The sequence below is a fragment of the Hyperolius riggenbachi genome, chromosome 3 (genome assembly GCF_040937935.1).
Source record: "Hyperolius riggenbachi isolate aHypRig1 chromosome 3, aHypRig1.pri, whole genome shotgun sequence".
NCBI lineage: Eukaryota > Metazoa > Chordata > Amphibia > Anura > Hyperoliidae > Hyperolius > Hyperolius riggenbachi.
The window spans coordinates 224,353,479-224,375,484 of NC_090648.1; the positions used below are offsets into that span (position 1 = coordinate 224,353,479).

Consider the following 22,006-nt stretch of genomic DNA (forward strand, 5'->3'; position numbering starts at 1 on the left):
TGCACCTTTATCGTGGGAATCTATTTTCTATTAAATCAACATGTAATTTTTTTTTCATTATACTTTGATGTGTTTATCCTTCAAGTCTGTAAACAAATCTTCAGAACTTTGAAACATTTTTTACAACTCTTTATTGATTTTGTACTATATTTTCCTGCCAAACAGCACACACACTAGATGTACTTAGAAGTATGTGTGAAGCTGGCTGACCACTTTTGCTGTTTAGTAGAGTGAAGAGGAATACAAAATCAGAATAATATCAGAATTAATAGTAGTTTGTTTCCTTTTTTACTCTGTCCCCCTGTGCCAGAAATGACAAATTCCTCTCAGAATTTTTCACCACTGCATGGCTAAAATGTTGTATCTCATATTTTTGTTGACACAAATTACATTTTCTACTGTTGTTTAACATAATTTACCTGCATTTTATCTTCAGTCTGTGCCATATCTACAAACCGCAAAAGGTTACCAAGGGCCTAGCATAATTACATTTCAACTGGAACATTAGGCTTGTTAAACATAATTTGTTTTATTACACATTAAATATAACTGACTATCTGGATATATGAGAAGAGAATGAGAGCGAGTTCTAGGAACTAGAGTGGGAAGACTGATACAAGTGCAAGCAGCTGCCTTACTCTTACACACGCGCACACACACGCGCACACACACACACACACACACACACACACACACACACACACACACACACACACACACACACACACACACACACACACGGTTAATTTGATACATTTCAATATTTGTAATTAGCAGTAGATAAATTTAAGTAGTTCATTATTTTTGTACTGTCGCCCTTTTCAACTTGATATTGCACAGTACTTCTAGAGACTATTACAGTGGCGTAATCACAGTACCTCCAGATTTGTATTCTTGAGTATAATAATTAAATAGGTGAAAGTGCTCTGTACACATTGTATGTGCAACTCCCAGAACATATAGCTATTTTATTTATCTGTTCAACTTTTCAACAAGGACATTCGATCAGAACAATATTCCATTTTACAACAGGTACTCAGAATTAGGCATCATTTGATGCTCCAATATATTTTTGACTTTTCAGTTCTTAATTCTGATATTGGATTGTTCCAATTACATACACTATACAGTGTCTCTGTAGACCCTGGCAGTGGATGAGTTAAATTGGAATTCAGTAGAGACAGGAGCTGTGAGCTGTGTAATTCAGTACTCTGCTCAGTTACTTTCTGGCTTCTAATCTTATAACCTATAAACAGTGTGTCACATTTGCTTATTTCTCATTGTGTGGAGGAAGTAGGAGCTTGGATGCTGTGTCTGCTGCACTTCACTCCATCTTGCTACTCTGAGAGATGACTGCACTTCCTCTATTTAGTTTGCAATCCTTCAGCGTACTGTGAATGTTGCACCCACAGATACCAGGCTGGGTTTGATCACATCTTGCCCTGGTGACAGTGTGGCTGCCATGTGCAGAACCCAATTGCTTCATGCACATCAGGGCAAATGTTAAAATAAATTTGCATGTACTTTCATATTGCCCTGTTCCTAGGCAGGCATTGTGCATGTCTGGTCACCCAGACGGACATATTTTCTGTTTATTAAGTAAATGTTCTACAGCCTTGCATTGTGATGCCTGGCGATTAGTTGGGTTATTTTTCCGAAAGCAGTGGACAAATGCACTCTGAAAATTAAGACTTTGGGCAAAAAATGGAAAAGTAGTCTTTTATCTTTAATTTAAAAAAATACAAAATCAAAGTAGCTTCCTCCCGCCCTTTTTGGAATCCTTATTAACCCCTTTGTGAACCATGCAGGTTGTTTGGCCATGAGAGGTTGTGTTTGTGGCCATGGTTTTCCACCCCAGTCATCACAAACTCAAACTGCTTTGTAAAGCACCTGTGTCTCTATGTTGATGTGAAGGAGCTTTTTACTAACTCTGCCTGCCCCAGATTGGTCATCCCGTTAAGAAAGAAATTAACACATAGCCTCCCTACTCTTGTGAAAGAGGTTTTTAAGCAGACCAACCCCTTAGTAATTTACTGTAAGTGTAAAATTGTAGTCCAGATTTAGTGTTGCTAGAAGTATTTATGGTTCTTCTGTGGAACTTCCATCTTCATCCATCACCAGACAGTATGTTGCATTTTCTTCTATGCAGCTTCAAGAATCTTTTTATTTTCTTGCAGCTGGGTTCCTTGGGTGTCTAATCAGCTCCCTTGAAATCTTCATCACATTGACTAAAGTGGCAATGGCAACTGGGTCTGTTCTGTCTGAGCTTTAACTCTCTATGGATGGGATTTCAATGGCCAGAACTATATTTATAGACTCAGATGGATGATGACCTATTGAAGCAATAAGAAATCAGACCCCTGTGATATACTGTATATTCTGGCATATAAGACTACATTTTAACCCTTGAACATCTTCTGAAAAGTCAGGGGTCGTCTTATACGCCAGGTGTCATTGATGCCGGGTGATACGCCCTATCCTGTTACTGCCTCTCAGATCTCGCTGCTGAGGACTGTGGTGAATCTGCGCAGACGCACATGTGTGACATCTGAGAGGCAGAGAAGGAGGTAAATAGGATACAAGGGTGGGCGAGAAGGGTGAAAGAGGCATGATTTATGGGCACAGTGCAATCTATTCTTCCATACCACTCTGGTAAACAGGTAGACAAGGAGAGCTGACCAATCCATTTAGGCAGAGGGAGAGTTGACCAATCCAACCAGTCAATCGCCTATATACTGGGTACCACATACAGTACAGCACCAGTATTTGTTCATACATAGAACCAGTATATGATTTTTATTTTTATTTGGTGTGCATTGGAAGAGGGGTAGTCTTATACAGCCAGTATATCCCAAACTCTATATTTTAACTGGAAGAGTTGGGGGGTCGTCTTATACGCCCAGTCGTCTTATATGCTGGAATATAAGGTTAGCTATAGATTATGAAAGGCTGATCAGTATTTTATATACTGTACATTTCTCTAATACCTTACCAGTTATAAGATTATATACAGAAGTGTGCAGCATTCTCTGGAGATCATTCAGACGATTATAAAAGATTGATTTCATTTTGGAAAATGAAAGTGTCTAAATCTGTCCATAGAAATAGTTTATTGGCTATCATTTCAAAACATTCAAAACATTAAAGAAAACCTAACCTCAGAGAAAATAAAAAAAGTTAGATACTTACCTAAGAAAAGGGACTCTGGATCCTTTAGAGGTTTCCCACAACCTGCTGGATACCACCACCCCTGCTTGGGACCCTCTGAATGATCATGACCACCCTTTGGTGTACAGGTGGCCTCTGGAAACACTTCAACATTTTGTTGAATTTGTTCACTGGGTATGTGTAGCCTTTGTTTAGTGCACATAATATAAGCTTTCACTTTCGTAGACTGTATGATGCAGTATGAACATTTTCTCAGTGATTACAATATTTATTTAGGTAAAAATACCTTTCTAGCCCACCTGATATTATTTCACTTTGACTACTGTCTTATGTTTACTTACAGGGATCTATTCATGAAACATAGAATGTTCTGGTACTGTAAGAGTATTAAGATCTTTGCCACAGGATAAACAACTTTCAGTTTATGGCCATGTTTAATCAGAATAAAGTGTATGAAAATGTCCAAACTGATGTTAAAACCCCTGACGTCACTGATGCTGTAAACTGAGAATTATAGCTGTGTGTAATGTTCGAAGCTGTTTACTGCACTGCTTACCAATGTATTGTGCTATTGTCTTAGGACTGTTTGCAAGGATCAAGTCATCCCATCAGCAGGACAGCTCTACACAAAGGTAAGGCAGCTAAGGTTAGGTGATTGCAGCCATTCAGACACACAACTGTCTATCTTCCTGACCTTCAGAGCAAGGAAATGACTTGTTTTCAGAGGATACCATAGACAGCCTAGCAGCATAATGAGCATGGTGTTAATTCATTGTACATAATAAATACTGAACAGCTTCACAACAAAAGCCTATTGAGAGACAGCTTGTTCTTTTATTGGCAACAAAAGCCAGTTTACTCAAAGACTCTGTCTGCTTTTGAAAATAGTTAGTTACTAAACAGGCTAGCATCTTTAGGAGCAGGTTAAATTACCTTCACATAACAGGCTCACTGCAGGACATGTCAGCGTGGAACACAGTACTTCACATGAGCTGTGAACATGACAGTTTTAAGTTGTCCCTGTAACCTCTGTGGGTGGTCCTTCAGTTCCACCAATGCTGCCCTTGTGAACTTGCACTGGGTAGACAAGTGACAAATCCATAAAGATAACATCACTTGAAGAAGGAAAGCTGAAAACATTTTATTCTATTTGGAAAGTTCTAAGGAAAGTTGGTAGAGGCTAGGCAACATCTCAGGCAAAACCATGGAGATGATAATAGACTTTAGGAGATCTCCCCCCCAGCACCTCCCCTTAACCATAAATGGATCCACAATAACCCAAGTAGAGTCATTCAAGTTTCTTGGGTCCACGATCTCAAACGACTTAAAATGGGACAACAACACTGCCACTATTGTCAAGAAAGCACAACAGAGAATGTACCATCTGCGGCAGCTGAAAAGTTTGGCCTACCTCAAAAGCTAATGGTGCAGTTCTACACTGCAATCATCGAATCCACCATAACATCATCCATGACTGTATGGTTCAGCTCCTGCTCAGCATTAGAAAAGGGGAGGCTGCAGCGCATCATCCGATCAGCGGAAAGGATAATTGGCTGTAGCTTACCTTCCCTGCAGGATCTTTACACTAGCAGGTGCAGAAAGAGAGCGACCAAAATTACCTCTGACCCCTCTCACCCAGCTCACTCCATCTTCCAGCGCATGCCTTCAGGAGTAAGATTCCGGTCAATCGCTACCAAAACCTCCAGACACAGGAACAGTTTTTTTCCTCAAGCGGTAGCCATACTTAATGCTGAACCACGTTAGAGCTGCTAGGACTGAAAGTAATCAGCACAGAACTAAACATGAACAATTCTCACATTGCTTACTGCCACTATACTTATAATGTCCTTAACTTGTAATATTCACACTGTCTGTCCTTGTATTGTTTTTTGTTTGTGTTTGTTAAGCAACTGCCAAGACAAATTCCTTGTAGGTGCAAACTTACTTGGCGAAAATAAATTGATTCTGATTCTGATTCTGATTCTGATCCCAGGTATCAAAGTGTTTCCCAGCTGAACAGCCAGCTACCCCAAGACTTTACCAGTGCTTAATAATAGCAGATTACATTTTTCTGAATAGCCAACCTCTGTGGTACTTTTACTACCATGTAAAATTGCAACTAAGAGAGAAAAGAGGATACAAACAGTGCCTTGATAAAATACAAAAAAAACAAAACATTTCATTATTGTTGTCTAGTTGTATCCCTAGTTATATATTGTGATAGACTGCTAAAACAGTGTGTTTTTATTCTTGTAATGGTTATGTATGCATTGATTAGATTGCTAGAGCAGGTTGGTAACTAGCATGAACAACACCACAAATATATACAGCACCTCCACTGATAGATTCTAGACAGGGCTGGTGCATCCATAGGGTCAAGCTCCTTAGAGGCCCTATAAGTCATAGAGTGTAAAGGTCACAATTTCACTGTCATTACAGTATGAAAATTTAAAGAGACCCACATTATTTTTTGCCTAGGGCCTTCAGCCTATGACAGCGGATTGCTCCTGCGTGTCTCAGGGGGACAGCCGTGTCACACGGCTGTCCCCAGTACAGCACTGCTGTAGATCACAGCGCTGTACTATGTCGCTGTCTAACAGTCTACTAGCAGCGATCACCGCGCACCATCTCCTTCAAATCCCTGCCCCAGGACATTACGCCGATCAACGTTAGGCGGTCCTGGGGCTGCCGCCGCAGTCACACCCATCGGCGTGACGCGGTCGCCTACAGGTTAAACAAGCAGGGCCTGCCTCCTATGCATGTATGAACAATAATAAAGAATTGATCATACGTCCATAACTTGTCGATATTGTTGTTACCTCTGTTACCTCTGGAGTTGTCAATTAGACATTTAAAAAAAAAACAAAAAAACATCTAATTCTCCCAAAAATATTTTTCAGCTGATAACTTTTTAAAAAATACATTTTATAATTCTTATTCATTACTCAGTGTAATGAAACTTAATAAAGTTCCTCTTCAAGTGTCTAATGAAGCCATGGTAAAAAGTTTGTAGTAGCATATTTGCATCTTACACAGTGCTCAGTATTAAAGGGCAATGACACTGACTGTGACCTAGGAGAGCCTGGCTTCCATCTTCTATAACCTCCGAGTGACCTCACTATAGCCACTTTATCTTTGGCTCCTGCAATAGAGCCATTCAGGGGATGGCAGGTCAAAACAAATAAACTAATAAATGGACTACCAATGTCTACTAGAGTTTGTGACTGGGGATATTTCTCACTATTTCTAATGTGTTTAGCAGGAGGATTTGTAAACAGTTGGTGAGTGATTACATCCCCTCTCTCTGTGTAGAAAATCCTGATAACACCAGTCTAGCAGCATCTGATTGCAGCATTGTATATTTGTGTTACGTGTAATGATATTCTGTTTCCATTCTTTCTACAGATTATACTCAGCAGTACCTAGAATTCTCTTGTCGCTTTCCTCATCATTGCTGGGAGCCCTCACGTCAGTTTTTTCTGAAGAAAGACTAAGCTGTGATGATTTCTTTACCAAGTAGTCATTTCTCTCTTAAAGTTTTTTAAGCCCATTTCAGCTTTTTAAAACTCCCCTCCCCTGAGGACAACACAAATACTATTCCCATAGCTTTAAGAAAAAAAATATTTTTAACTTTTACCATGAAGCTGTTTGAGCATGAAGTGGTCTCTCCTTTTCATATAGACCACTTGGCTCCTTTTACTACACACTCCAGGAGCCTGGCAATCTGGGCCACACCCCCCACCTCCAGCGATAGGACTCTGCTGTATGGGAGGGTGAGCAGCAGCCCAACCACGCCCCTCTCATAAAACATTACCGAAGTACAATGCCAGCCTTCTGCAAGGAGGAAAGCCCAGCCGGCTTTCATGCGAGTGTGGGCTAAACACTACAATTTAAGTATATTGATTCATTTTAGGTAAGGGAATCTCGTTCATGTTTGTTTAAGACGTGGGGGAGCAGAGCTGGGAAGTTGGAGAAAAATTGGAAAGTAGCTGTAATATGCACAACTGGTTGTAGATCTGAGCCTCCTTCTACTACCATGTACAGTACAAAAATATTATGTAATTATACTTTGTGTAAAAAATCCTTTATATAGTTAATGTACACTATTTATATGTTCAGCATGTAGATATGTTGTGTTGTGAAGTTTTGTTTGCTTGACCCCGCCAATCCTTTTTATATTTCTCCACTCACTAAAAAAAAAATAAAAAAAAAAAATCTTGACTTGCACATTTAGCAGTGAGTGGTAGATCTGACAATGGTCAATAATTGTATTAATATTAACTTGTCTATATATATCTTGCAATAAAATAACTTATTTTCTTTACTGGGTGATTCTTCGCTTTTTTTTACATTTGCTGATTGAAGTCCTCCAGGCTTCTAGACTTCTTCATACAGATGATAGTGGTAGTGTTTGTTTCTCTGTTTGGCTAACAAATATACTCTTACGGGGAGATGCTTCATAGCACAATGCAGAGGTGACAGTAGAATACTGCAAGCCAATTAAGTTTAATATAAACACGATTATTTTTCCAAGCGCTGTTAGGATTGTCCAAGCCTACATTCTGGCAGACATAAATTCACCATGAGTCAGTTCCTTTAGAAACTCATTGCACAATCATTCGTGTTTAGAGTTAGAAAGCTAGGCCTCATTTATCTCCAGAGCTGTTTTTTTTCATGGTATTGGACATATTGAGGGCCAAGTGTATGGAGAAAATCCTGGTTGCAGACGGAGCTCCACAAATCAGGGCTAAGTTTTAAAGCCATAATTAAAAAATGTAATTAAAGTGGACCCAAATTAAAAATACAAGATTTCAGAAATAAAATCTATGTTCTAACTTATAATAATAATAATAAACAGCAGCCTTTTTTCAGCTGCATGATGACTAATATAAAATATTTTACATTTATTGGAGGAACCTCTCCCTTCCTTTCATATTGTTGGGACAGAATCCAGCAGACTGGTGGAGGAGATAAAAAACAAAAACAATACACAGGTTGCTACTGATGATGTCACAGAGGAGGTGATCTCAGCTTATGTGAGATTTCACATAGACGACGCCCCTGTGAGGGAGGGTAGCGGATGACAAACACGCCCATGATCTAAAACCTCCTACCTAGCTCAGAAGTAATGGCTGCCACCTGTATAACTCTAGTTATGAAAAGAGAAGGGTGAAAAGCATGCACTGAAATGCCCATAGGCTTGGGAGAGTTTATTTATCTTTGTATGTGTCATAGTCTTGCAACTAAATATTTTGAAATAAAAAAATGTTTGGTTTGGGTCCACTTTAAATGTTGCAAGAAACTCTTTTGGTATTTGCTGTTGCACCTTCATCAGGGAGAATATCCTTCACTTCCTTTCCTGACAGGAACTAAGTAGCTGAGTTACAACTTTTGAAAATTGCTACATAAAGTTGTCTACATCAGGGTTCATGTCAAACAGCTAGAGAAAGATGTAAGAAGTGAGGCTCTCACCGTAGGGACACAGACATCAAATTTGCTCTCCCAGGATCCACTAGGGCTTTTAAAGCCATGGAGATCCCAGAGAAGTTTGGAAAACCCTTCCCAGTAGAGACACAGAAGGGTTAGTGTTAGGGGATAGAGGCTAGTACAGTACTCTCAGTTAGGGATAGGCATCATGAAGAGGGTTGCATCTGGTAAGGGGTTACTGTTGACGAGCAGACGCCATTGACATAAAATAAACATGTAGCTGAATATGGCATAGGCTCTCAAATTAAAATACCCTTAGCTTGGGGGTCTTGAATGTATTCTACACTAGTCTGAGGGGCTGTGGTAACAGTTAAAACAATCAGACCACAACTTTTCACCAACAAATTTAATGTAGACATTGTTACCTGCAAAACTTATCAAGGTAGCCACAGCAGTGAAGCAGAAAGAAGGTAGCCACAGCAGTAAGGCAGAAAGAAGGTAGCGACAGCAGTGAAGCAGAATGAATGAAGCCACAGCAGCAAAGGCAGATGAAGGTAGCCACAGCAGTGAAGGCGAATCAAGGTAGTTACAGCAGTTAAGGTGGATCAAGGTAGTTACAGCAGTGAAGGCAGATGAAGGTAGCCGCAGCAGTGAAGGAGGATGAAGTTGTCAGGTATGATCAGAGGTAGCAGGCAGCAAGCCAGGACCATTGCAATACAGGAAAATGCCGCCGGGTGCTGAGCAGAAAGCCACCGCTAGCAAGACCGAGAGAGTGAGTGCTGCTGCCTGCACCATACTATGTGAGGGAGAGACAGAAGTGGAGCAGACCATGGGACATTCTGAATCGGGAGCTCAGCAGCGGTGCCTTATTTGACTCCGGGGGAGGGGGAGCTATAAAATGTTTTGGAAGCTTTCTAGAACCCATGGCAACAGTATTCAGCTTGGTGTTACTCAGAGTTCTTACCTCCTCTATTTGTCTCATCGGGTAATAGGTTTTGCCAAAAATATTGTATTAATATTACATTCAAAATTTGTAGGCTTACTGCTTTCACTTAAAGAGTCACTGTAGTGATATATAGTAGAATGAAGTAAATTATTCAGGATACCCACTTTTATGTTAATTATCCTGGTTTCAGCATCAGAAACACTTCCTATATCTATATATAGCTGTATATTGGTATGCAACCCCACCCATCAATGATGTCACAGCCTAGGTCAGCGGGTGCGAACCTATGGCACGCGTGCCCGAGGTGGCACACAGACCCATCTCTGTGGGCACACATCAGTCGCCACCACTAATGGTCTGCCCTCTGACCTGCATGTGAAGCGCAATGGGCAGGAAGTGTGCGCTCTCTCTTTGCGGTCGCCACAGATCTGAGGTCTGTGAGTACTGCAACCAGCCTCCCACCCAGCGCAGAACCCAGACCAGGCTGCACCCAGAACCCAGACCAGGCAGCACCCAGCCCAGAAGCCTAGCACAACAACCAGTACACAGAGCCAGCACACAGCCATGAGCCAAGCACTCTGGACAGCCAGCACACAGCACCCGGAGCTAGCCCAGCACAACAGTCGGCACCTAACCCAGAGACAGCACAGGAGCCAGCACACCACCCAGCATTGACAGCCCAGAGCCCAGCACCCTGTATAGCAGCCAGCACAGAGCACCACCAGCACACAGACCAGAACCCAGCACAGCCAGCACCCTTGCCCAGGGAAAGCACAACACCCAGCAAACCGCCCAGCACCCTGTATAGCAGCCAGAACACAGCCTTCAGCCCAGCACACAGCACTGTCAAAACACAGACCAGAGCCCAGCACAGCACCCAGAGCCAGCAGCACCCAGCATGTCCAGCCAAGAGCCCAGCACCATGTACAGCAGCCAGCTCACCACCCAGACCAGCGCCCAGCCAGCACCCTGCACAGTTACCAACACACAATACCCAGCCCAAAGACCAGCACATGACCCAACCAACATCCAACCCAAACCACCCAAGCCAGCACCTAGCCCTCCCTCCCACTCTCTCCTTCTATCGCTCCCTCCCGTTCTCCCACCCTCCCTCTCTCCCACCCACCTAAGCCAGCACCACCCACCTACCCCAACCAGTACTTACGATAGGACAGTGAAAAGGAGAATGGGGGGTTATTTTTAGCTACCTAATCTCTCTACCTACCCTCCCTACCAGTTGCAGTTACCTAACTTCCCTACCTACACTGCCTATCCCCCAGATGCAGCTACTTACCCTCCCTACTTATCCTCCCACCCAGCTACCTACCTCCTGAGATCCAAGATAGTTTCAGCCAGGGTGGCATTCATATGGGGGAGGAACTTGTTGCAAGAATGGGGCAATTGCTGCATTTCATTTGGGGGTGATTGATGCATTTTATAGGTGGGAAAAATGCTTTTGTTTCTTTTGTGACAGTGATTGATGCAGTTTAACCACTTGAGGACCCAGCCTTTACCCCCCTTAAGGACCAGCGCTGTTTTTTATGTTATGTGCTGGGTGGGCAGCCCCCAGCACAGATCAGATTGCATGCAGAGCGATCAGATCGCCCCCTTTTTTTCCCCCCTATGGGGATGATGTGCAGGGGGGGTCTGATCGCTCCTGCCGGCTGGCATGTTGCAGGGGGGCACCTCAAAGCGTCTCCCGCGTTTACATTTAGTCTGCGAGCCGCGATCAGCGGCTCGCAGGCTATTCACGGAGACCCGCTCCGTGATCTAACAGGAAACGGCCGCTCACGCGAGCGGCCTTTCCTGATTAATTAGGGAGGCACCTGGCGACGCAGATGTGCGTCGCTGGTCCTCCAGCTACCACTTTGCCGCCGCACGGTATGAGTGTGCGGTCGGCAAGTGGTTAAATGTTAGGTAATCGCTTTATTTCATATGTGAGATGATTGGTGCATTTTAAATGTGCTGCAATTGCTGCTTTCCATATGTGGGGGTAATTGCTGCATTCTATATATGAGGGTAACTTCTGAATTTCATACGTGGGGGTAATTGCTGCATTTTAAATGTAGAGTGGCCTTTAACCTCCCTGGTGGTATGATTATTTCCTGATTATTATTTTTTTTCCAAAAGCGGTGCAATTTTTTCAAAAGCTTTCAGACCCTAAAAATCATCCCACTAGATAGATCTGTAGTAGCCCTGCACATTACACACCTTCCATGGATCCAACTCGGGATTTCCGTCCCAAGATTGACTCTGGGTTACCGCTAAGGAGTTTAATGTATGAGTTGTTTTTTCTTAACTAAAACCGCAGTTTTCAGTACAAATTGCCGCGTTGGCATTCTGTGATAAATAGGTGGATTTTGGGTTGCATTTTGGGCATCAGCCTCAAAGGTTCACCATCACTGGCCTAAGTTGTTTAAATATACATAATTCTTCTCCTACTGCACTCTGGGATATTGCTACTGGCTTTGGAACAAACAGTAAACAAACATTCTGCAGTAAATCAGAGTGAGGAAAGATTTTACAATGGACACAAACTGACTAATTTATAAAGTAATATTGTAAAAAAAAAAAAAAACAATTTTATTTATTGCAATGTATTCAGTACAGATCCTCTTTAATATTTACTTGGGTGGTGTTTAGAACTTTTACATTTGTAGACCTGGGTGGATCTTTCTGTAGAGTTGGCACTGGGGAGAATTTGCCGTATTTTTGCATGCTGGCATACTAACGGTAATGTAGGCATATATGGATATAAACATATTAATTATTGTGCAGACTGGTGGAGACTTAAAGGGAACCTGAGATGGGGGGATAGAAAAAAATTATACATACCTGGGGCTTCCTCCAGCCCCCTCCAGGCTGATCACTCCCTCGCTGTCCTCCTGCGCCTCCTGCCACCCACATTGCGATCCAGAACGCACCTATGGGGGGCAAGCGTGCAGTCAGACTGCGCATTCTCCGACTCTCCCTGCATGAAGGACTTTACGGGCCAAATTGCAGAGGATCCAGGCAGCACAGGAGGATGGTGAGGGAGCGATCAGCCTGGAGGGGGCTGGAGGAAGCCCCAGGTATGTATAATGTATTTTAACCAACCCCTCTCAGGTACAGAACCTATATAGCCAAGCATGTAAGTAAGTTACTGTCCTGCAGAATACTAATAAAATAAGTCGGTAACAAGGCTCTTCTGTGTAATATAAACTTCTTGAAGGAACTGTGGAGTGAGCTTCCTTTTGATTTGTGATCTTGCTGACAATGAAGAAAGACTTATGATGCCACATAGGATTTCCTGCTATAAGTACCAGCAAGAAGATGCAGTGCCCCTCACCGCTGTTACATTCTGTGAGCTCTGGCTATTTACGGCTTTGGGAAGTCTGCCAACCTGGCCATAAATAATGTAGGCAGCACGTCATTAACCCCAAATAGGAGTGGGTTTGTATTTCAATTAAACATCTAATTGAAAAATCCAAGTCACTGTTTCAAATTTTAAACACAAATTTACACCATGACCGCTGTGTCATCCATGCAGCTCTCTCCTTAACCCTTTAGCTGGGGGAGACAGGAAAAATTATTTGCAGGGAAAATATTCTTTGTGTAAAACTTGCACTAATTGCCTGTTATCATAGAATGAAATACACATCTTGTATGCTATTTTATTTATTTATTTTGTAAAATGTTGGCATCATTTCTAATTAACTGGAAGATCTTCCAAATGCTTTTAGGAATAACTATGCAAAGCAAAAACACAGGTTGTACTAAAGTTACACATAATGTACAAACACTTGAAGCTCTGCCACTAATGCCCGGGTGGAACTTCTTGGGAACTCTGTCGCCCAAGTGGTCATGTACTGATCACTGCTGGGTGACAGAGCATTGCCGATGCTGTACAGATACGTCATCGGCCTCCTGGCTAACAGTGCATCTGTTGCTATAGGGTGGGGAGGGGGCAGCATGCAATGGAGCAAATCTTGCTGACAGGGAGTAGGGAGAACAAAGCAAACTTGCTGTGCTCGAGCATTGGATCTGTACTCGAGATGCTGAATCTTTAACTGACGTAGTGCAGCCACCATACACACTTTGGTCTGAATTCTCGGCCATGGCGGTTTTTATCTTCCGCCAGTGCCAAGGTCACACTACTGTATGTACATAGCTTAAGACTTATCCTCTGGCAGATTTATATTTCTCACCTGCACCATGTATGTTGATACGGTATGGTGACACTCTTAGCCAGCAGTGCCGTAATCACATGGGTGCTGGGTACACAGTGAAGGAGTCATGAGCAGCTTTGATTGAATGCTGACTGAACACCATATGACTTTCAAGCAAGTAATGGCACTATGTTGCCAACATTTATACCTGTATCAGAGGCATGAGGGTTTTTTTTTTTGCACTTGGGCCTCGATTCATCAAGATTTACCGAATCAATTACCGACAGCTCGGTAAAATGCCGAACTCAATAATTTGATTTCAGGATTCATCAACGTTATCTACAGCTGTTAGCGAGCATTCTGTAATGATGCGATAAAACGGAAGAAAGTGCAATTCATGAAAATGAAAGGGGGCGTGGTTTAGCGTTAAATTTAGGATTAGTTATCTCCTTCACTGCTCTGTCGTTATTCCTGTCAGATCATTGCTGACAGAGAAGATGGAGCCATTTGAAGTGGTTATGTATCAGCTGAGAGTGATTCAAAGGCGCAGAAGGGCAAGAATAAGGTCTAGAACAGGCATGGGCAAACTTGGCCCTCCAGCTGTTAAGGAACTACAAGTCCCACAATGCATTGCAGGAGTCTGACAGCCACAGTCATGACTCATAAAGACACATGCATTGTGGGACTTGTAGTTCCGTAACAGCTGGAGGGCCGAGTTTGCCCATGCGTGGCCTAGAACCATATCAGTTTGCAAGAGAATGGATTTATTTGCATCGGCATTTCTCTTGAAACATCTTGTAAGAGAACACAGGCAGTGCCAGGGTTAACTAAATTGCTAGCTGCAGTACATTTTTTCAGAAAAGGTTCCTATCAAGCCGTAGCTGGCGAAATTGTGGGATTGTCCCAAGCCACTTCCAGAATCCTGGTCCAGGTGTTAAGCCCTATTCGGAATGTTGCTATGTGGTGTTCAAAGGACTGCCTTTTTACCCACAATTCCATGGGAATCTTGTGGCCTTGTGTTAAATTACCCCTGTAAAATGGAAATATCGACACGTTACCGAATGGTTACCACATTGTTATCGATATTTTATCGAAGTCACACCGAATGAGGCAAAACCTTGATGAATACAACTAGAAATTGATAAACTTCAAATTCGGTAATTTAACGAACTGGAAAAAGTTATCGCAAAGACAATGATGAAACGAGACCATAGCATGTGATTTTTTTATTGCTGACAGTCAGCTACCTGTCGGCTAAAAGTGAGCAGAGATTGCAGATTATTCTGTGGAATAACGCTGCTATTTTCTACAGACTCACTTTTATATTGATGGCTTGCTTTATTTTGCACCTTTTTACTGAGTTGCTTGGAGAGCTTTTTTTTGTTTGTCTTAATGGTTTGGGGTTATTACATGACTCACCAGGAGTTGGACCTTCCAAATACTTGTGTATTTACCTGAACACTCGAACGCCTCTGGCTAACATAGGGGATCTCAATTTATGGAATTATTTAACTCTGGAAGAGTACTGGCTACACCTGTTATGACGAAGGTGGGTGATCTTGAAGGGCATGGATATTTGAAAACACATCAACTTATCAATGGAAAGAGAGTACTTTCTAAAAGACAATGAAAGATATGTCCAGATACAGCACAATAAGGTTGAGAATGACCACTGTTTTTCACTCCCCCAGCTTACTGTACCTATCATATTGGTCTGATCAGAACAGGATCATCCATAAGGCAACCTTGGCTGGGGCCTGGTGGGTGTTTTGACCCCTCTCCAACCTCCACTTACCTGAAAGGCTATAAAGAAAGGAGCCAAAGCCACTATCTTGCCTTGGGCCACTTTTTGTCTTATCTTTCTTTGGGTCTGATGTACAAGGAGCTAAAGTTTGTACATTTTACTTGATTACATAAAAACCTTCTATTGGGGTATTGTTTGAGGGATATCACAAGATTGTGATGAAGTTGTAGTTGATCTTCTGCTGATCACATACTGTAAACCAGTGCATGCATGGACTGTTGTTCCTGCACCTGGTCTAGCATGTGGCAGGGCTCAGCAGGAGGATAGTTCCTGACACATCTGTGAGCTTCCATATAACAATTCATGTGGCAGGTCAGCATACTGCTTTCAATTCTGACACCCTGGGATTGTAAGGCAAGTGTAACCTGTCAAAGTTTGGACTGTCCTTCCTGAGGTATGACCTGCTGATGTAGCACCAGTTCCATCTTTATGTAACAAGATGTTGGACATAGCTGGATGCTTGGCTCCAGCACATGAGATCAAGATGCTAACTGTTATGGCACACATGCAAATTCTATGTAGCTTGGAATTCAATCAATCACAAGTGACTTGCCCAGATCTAATCTGCAGATAAATTGCCTGTAAAATGGAACTACAGTATATGTATCTTATTGACGATCTCTACATGTACATGACCTGTTTCCTGACAATTCCTGTACGCGAGGCTGACTCTGTTCTGACTGCTGGAAGGATGACCTGATAGATGACAGTGATATGTTCTCATGAAATTCCTGCTCATAGTACCCAGAATTTTCATACATGAGGCTCTATATCATCTGTTATGGATGATATTTGTGTAACTCACATGGCTAAGAAGAAGTACTTTTGCCGTGTAGTATTTGTCCAGCTCAGAAAGGAATGAAATTAAGGAGATACATTAGTCCTATCCATTCACACAGATTATCAGATGACCCCTGTTAGGGACAATCAGGTACAGGTTATATATAACTACTGTTTCCCCACATCTACCACCTACCTCCTCTGCTCTTTTGCATCCACTAGGTGCTGCATGTTGGTGGGTTTTTTTTTTTGGACCATAAAACTGATGCTGGCTGACTTGGTGAAAGAAGAAGGGTCCACGCCTGTAAAATTCACTTACGTTTCCCAACATGCAAATCCACATTAGAACTTAAAAGCAATGAAAGTCAGGGGTATAATCCACACTTTCAAGCGAATTTCGCATGCAGGAAAAAAAAAATATCATGCAGCATAATTTTGCACACCATGACTCATATGCAATTCCACTTTTCTCCTGAGTTTTCTCCTAGGAGATAATTTTTCATCTTCTATTTAAAATACCTTTCCAGCACATTTCAACTGAAAAAGTACTGAAAGGTCAGTGCAAAAGTACTATCAAAATTATTCTGAGTATTTTCTTGCTTGCTGGTTGCTTAGCAGGCATTTTATTGACAAATTTAAAAATATCACCTAGGAGAAAACTCAGGTGAAAAAGTGAATTGCATATGGCCCCATGTGTATTTTCTCATTGACAATCATAGAGCTATTGTGGCAAAATGAATGTGTTGCAACACAGACAATCAAAATCCAAAGATTGACAGACGCTCACAGTATCTGAAAAATCACGTAGGAAAATGCATGCTTTTTCCATACTGACCAGTGTGACTTCTGCCTGAATGGACTTTATTGCTGCATACCCAGTCAGCCCTCGTCTGCTAAAAGGGTACCACTCGGCAATGGTCTGTGTGCAGTGACAGGTCACCAGCTTGATATTGGCTAATTTTTGGCCACCTCCATTTAGTTTGTGGACCAACAGATTTTGAATACTATGAACAGATTGTAATCTCTAATACTACAGAGATGAGGTAAAATTGGTCAGTGATTAGCCAATCAAAATTGAAGGTGTGTCCTAGGCTTTAAGGTGGCCACACACGATACAATAAAATGATCCGATTTTACAGCAATTCGATAAAATGATCGGATCTCCCAAAAAAAACAAAGCTTTTTTTTTTCATTCGACTGAACAATCTGATCAGATTTCCTGTTTTTTTTCTACTTTTATCTATCCGGAATGCCAGATATTTTTCTTCAATTTCTCTAAAGATTGTATAGTGTGTGTTAGATTGTCAATGTATTAATATACACACCCAAGCAATTTTCTCAGAGTTTCCAATCATTTTTATCATAATTGGGTAAAAAAAAATTAACATGTATGTGGTACATTGGTCATATTTTTGAAATGTTACAATCAGTCAGAAAAATTGATTGCAATTCTTAAATTGAACAGATATTTAAAAAATTGTATGGTGTGTGGCCACCTTTAGAACTTCCTAGACATGATATCTGCATCTGTAGACTGCTCTTTATTCAAATGTAGCTTAACCATGTCTAGGGAATACAAAGGAAAGCAAACTTGTTTTCCATAGCATTTTAGTAAGAGGGCTTTTTGGTCCATTGTAACCTCTTACACACTCCGAGGAGCTCTGGTTCACCATGAAACCTTGGAAAAATATTTTATAGTGTACAAGGATAGGCTGCACATAAATACATATTTACTATCAGGCATTCACCGCTATATGCTCTAGAAAGGTTTTTTTTCCCCTTTACTAGTGTTGTTCTTTGCCTGCATATATATATATAGGCCTATCGCCACTGCCAGCAGCTTTCTTTCATCTGATTCCTAGCTGTACAAGGAGAATATGTCTTGAGTCCTACTCTCAAGTTGCCATTTGATTTAAGGCTCCTAACTCGGCTTTACAGCTTTTTAACATTCCTCAGGTCTCCTGACTCCAGGTGAGCATAAAACCGTCTGGCATTCACATGGGGCCTGAAAGGATTGTGTGGTTTCAGTTTGTCTAGGGCACTGACCAACGGATGCAGCATTATGGCTCTATGGAAAGTTACCATGAAAACTCCCAGATTAGCCACAGATCTTGTCAAATGCACAGAAATGAATTCTTCTTTGAACAGATTCCTTTTAAGTACTCAAAATGCACACTGCTTCTACAAGGCAAACAGGTAGGGATTTATACAGACCATTTTCACCAAGTTATGCAAACAATCAGTTTTCAAGGTTTTTTTTTTCATTTTGTTTTTTGAATCAACTGTTAGGTTATGTTCACAGTGTGTTGGTGCCGTATTGAAATGTGGTTTTCCACACTGCAGTACACCACCTATGCCACAGTCAAAGTGCATCAGGTGTGGTGCGGTTTAACTACTTTAGGACCGCCTCACGGCAATGGGCGCGACCGCGGCGGCAGCCCCAGGACCGCCTAACGCCAATTGGCGTCAAGTCCTGGGGCTGCACTTTGCAGGAGATCGCGCACAGGCTGCGCGCGCATCTCCTGCTTGGGGGGCGGAGCTCCGCCCCCTCTTCAGTCTCCGAGCGGGAGATTGTTAGACAGCGTGATCGCCGCCTACTTACATGTACAGAGCTGCGATCGGCAGCAGCACTGTACTGGGGACAGCCGTGTGACACGGCTGTCCCCTCCTGAGGCTGGGGAGTGATCGACTGTCATAGGCTGAAGCCTATGACAGCTGATCACCCTGATTGGCTGGCAGGGGAAGGGGGGGAGGGAGCAGGGGAAAATAAATTTTAAAAAATAGCAACATTTATTAAAAAATAAATAAATTAAATATTTATAAAAAAATAAATAAACAACTGTGGAGCAATCAGACCCCACCAACAGAGAGCTCTGTTGGTGGGGGGAAAAGGGGGGGGATCACTTGTGTGCTGTTTTGTGCGGCCCTGCAGCTTGGCCTTAAAGCTGCAGTGGCCAATTTAGCAATAATTAGCTTGGTCTTTAGGGGGTTTAACACTGCAGTCCTCAAGTGGTTAATGGCGTGTCTGATCCTAACACACTGATTGCACACGTTAACAGCGACAGCGAAGCATACTTTTCCATTACTATATGCTTCACTGTATGTGACACAAGAAACGAATGAGAATTCTCAGTGGTGAAATTCTGAAAGTATGCATTCAAGAAGTGCAACTTTTTGCTGGACGTGTGTTATTGAAGGATATACAGTGGTAATGAATTGCTTCTGACCACGGGACTGTTTTTACCTTATGGACAACACATATTTCAGTCTAAAATATTGTAATGTTTAAGGTTTTTGTCCCTGTTTTTACCTTGGTTTCACTTGTAGAGAAATGTAACTGTTTCAAGACAATGTTTTAACTTAATCTACGTGTATCCTTTTCATTTAGGTCTGGATCACATTGCTCCTTCCTATATTGTGGGGTGGTGAGTGTATAAACTTTGTTTAAATGATTGTATAAATTACCATCTGTGAATTCAGAGCTGGACAATTGTATTATTTGTATTTTTGTGATCTTATGGCAGATAGCTCAGTTTCTATATCTAAATTATGACCATCTTGTAATATTATTTTGAACCACAAGATGGAGTTTGAGCGCATGATGGAATCCATTGCATTTACACGCATGCTTGTTTTGTCTTATGTAACGTCTGATGCGACTTTATGTACTACTATTGCGGCCTTCTTGCCGCAATAATAGCCTAGGGGCGAACAATCACTCGCGTTCCCATGCCTGTCGGCCGGTGACAGCGAAACCGTAAGTCGTCGCCGGCGCGTCCAGGAGCATCGGAGCGGAGCTGGGAGGGCACTGATCAGCTGCAGGGGGCTGAGGGACGCCCCAGGTGAGTTAAACTCATTTTTTTGGCCAGACTTAAGTATCCCTTTAAGTGATTAAGATGCTAATCCTGCATTCAAAACTTGCAAAACTTTTTCTGCTGTTATGGTTTGTAGTTATCACATACTTTAAGAGCACTGGCCCTAGTGCCAAACAGTGCCAAAGAGTTGAATGCTGGGAGTTATTTTTATCTATAATATATTCCTCCTCTTCCATTTATTTCCCTGCCTAGCTGCTTATCAGAAACACCCTCTGATTACTTGTGTTTACAAGCAAGGCTGAGGTGACTCAGCGATTGGATGTGTAAAAAAAAAAAAGACGCAATTGTTAGTATACACCTAAGTGGGAGTGTCTGAAGACTCTGGGAGGAGGGCAGCTAATGAATACACAATGATCAAGAGAAGGGAGGGGGGAAAACAAGAGTCAGGGAGGATATGATGTCAGCGTTAGCTTGGCAAGATGGCCACTGCCTAGAATATGATTTTCTGCTTTTGCTTTATAAAATTCACAGGAATCATTACGTGGATAGCACAATGCATCTGTTATGTAAGTAGAAGTAGTATTTATCTACAGTGTTTTTTATTTCTAGGTTAGCACGGGTGTCGCTTGTTCTTTAAGAAGAACAGAGTCTCACTTTAATATCTTTGGGATCTGTGTTCAAGCATGGGATTGCAGATCAGGAGACTACACTTTGACCCCTCTGACTTCTGGCTTTCTACAGGTGTGTGACTGAGTCAAACAAGCAACATTCCAGACAGGTAATTTTGAAGCCAAGTTTAAAACAGCAGCTGTCATTTCAGGTTCTATTTAAAGGCAGTATGATCACAGCTTCAGATAGCATCTAATGTATACATACTCTAATGTATGTTAATGTTTAAAAAAAAATGTGTACATTGTGTAACAGCATATGTTCATGTAGTCACCTTTACTGATTACATACACAGGCTGTGCTTTCTGTTCAATAGCATTAAAGGGAACCTGAAGCGAGGAAAATTATTTAAAATAAACACATGACGTAGCTGCAAATGAATATTACATACTAACCTCACCGTCAGTTCCTCTCAGAAGATCCCCATTTTCTTCTTACAGTGATCCCTTCCAGTTCTGACAATATTTTGGCAGAACTGAAATATACCAGTTGCTGTGTCAGTTATATATCAGCAGCTGTCAGTTATAACTGAATGTGCAAGGTAATGTCCATGTTTCCCTATGGCTCAAGTGGGTGATATGACAGTTTAACAGTGTGCTGACCAGGAAGCTGTTAGGGGGTAATGGCCATTTTTAAAATGGAGGACGGAGAAATCCATTGATCACAGTGGACAAATGGGACGCAGGAGAGGAGAAAGAGATTGAGTAGTAGACTACACAGGAGATAAATATGACCTGTGTATGGTTTTTTGACTTTTTATTTTCAGTTCAGGTTCTCTTTAAGCAGCATTCTCCATCCACTCCATCAACCTTTTCAAAGCCATATCAGTCTAGTCATGGGATACCCTCCTTGCTCACTTAAAGGAAACCTAAGACATTTACCAGTGCAGCATTTATACTTACCTGGGTTTCCTCCAGCCCCATGCACGCCGTTTGCTCCCTCGCCATACTCCCGATCTGCTCAGTTGTCCTGCGGTAAGGCCCGGTATATTGGCCAGTCGCGCATGCGCAGCCCTGTCACATTCCTATGGCTGGGAGCATCCTGTGCAGCAGTACTATAGTACTGTCCAAGCATAGAATGCTTCTGGCCACAGGAGCGTGAGAGGCATGCTTGTGACCTGGCCACGCATGTGCAATAGAGCAAGACTGGCCAAGTTACCGGGCCGTACCGCAGGACAATGGAGCAGCCAGGGACAATGGTGAGGGAACCAATGGCGTGCATAGGGCTGGAGGAAACCCAATGTAAGTAT

General features: G+C 42.1%; 1 protein-coding gene across 3 annotated transcripts in view; it reads left to right on the top strand.

Annotated features, from left to right (window-relative positions):
- The window catches only part of SCAPER (S-phase cyclin A associated protein in the ER), a 325,634-nt gene extending 318,170 nt beyond the window's left edge, over positions 1-7,464 (top strand). For all 3 annotated transcript variants that reach the window (XM_068275840.1, XM_068275842.1, XM_068275841.1), the window contains exons 30-31: positions 3,749-3,800; positions 6,574-7,464. In XM_068275840.1, the coding sequence (XP_068131941.1) occupies positions 3,749-3,800; positions 6,574-6,662 (141 nt within the window). In that variant the 3' untranslated portion in view covers positions 6,663-7,464. The remainder of the gene's footprint in view (positions 1-3,748; positions 3,801-6,573) is intronic.
- The last annotated feature ends 14,542 nt before the right edge of the window (positions 7,465-22,006 follow it).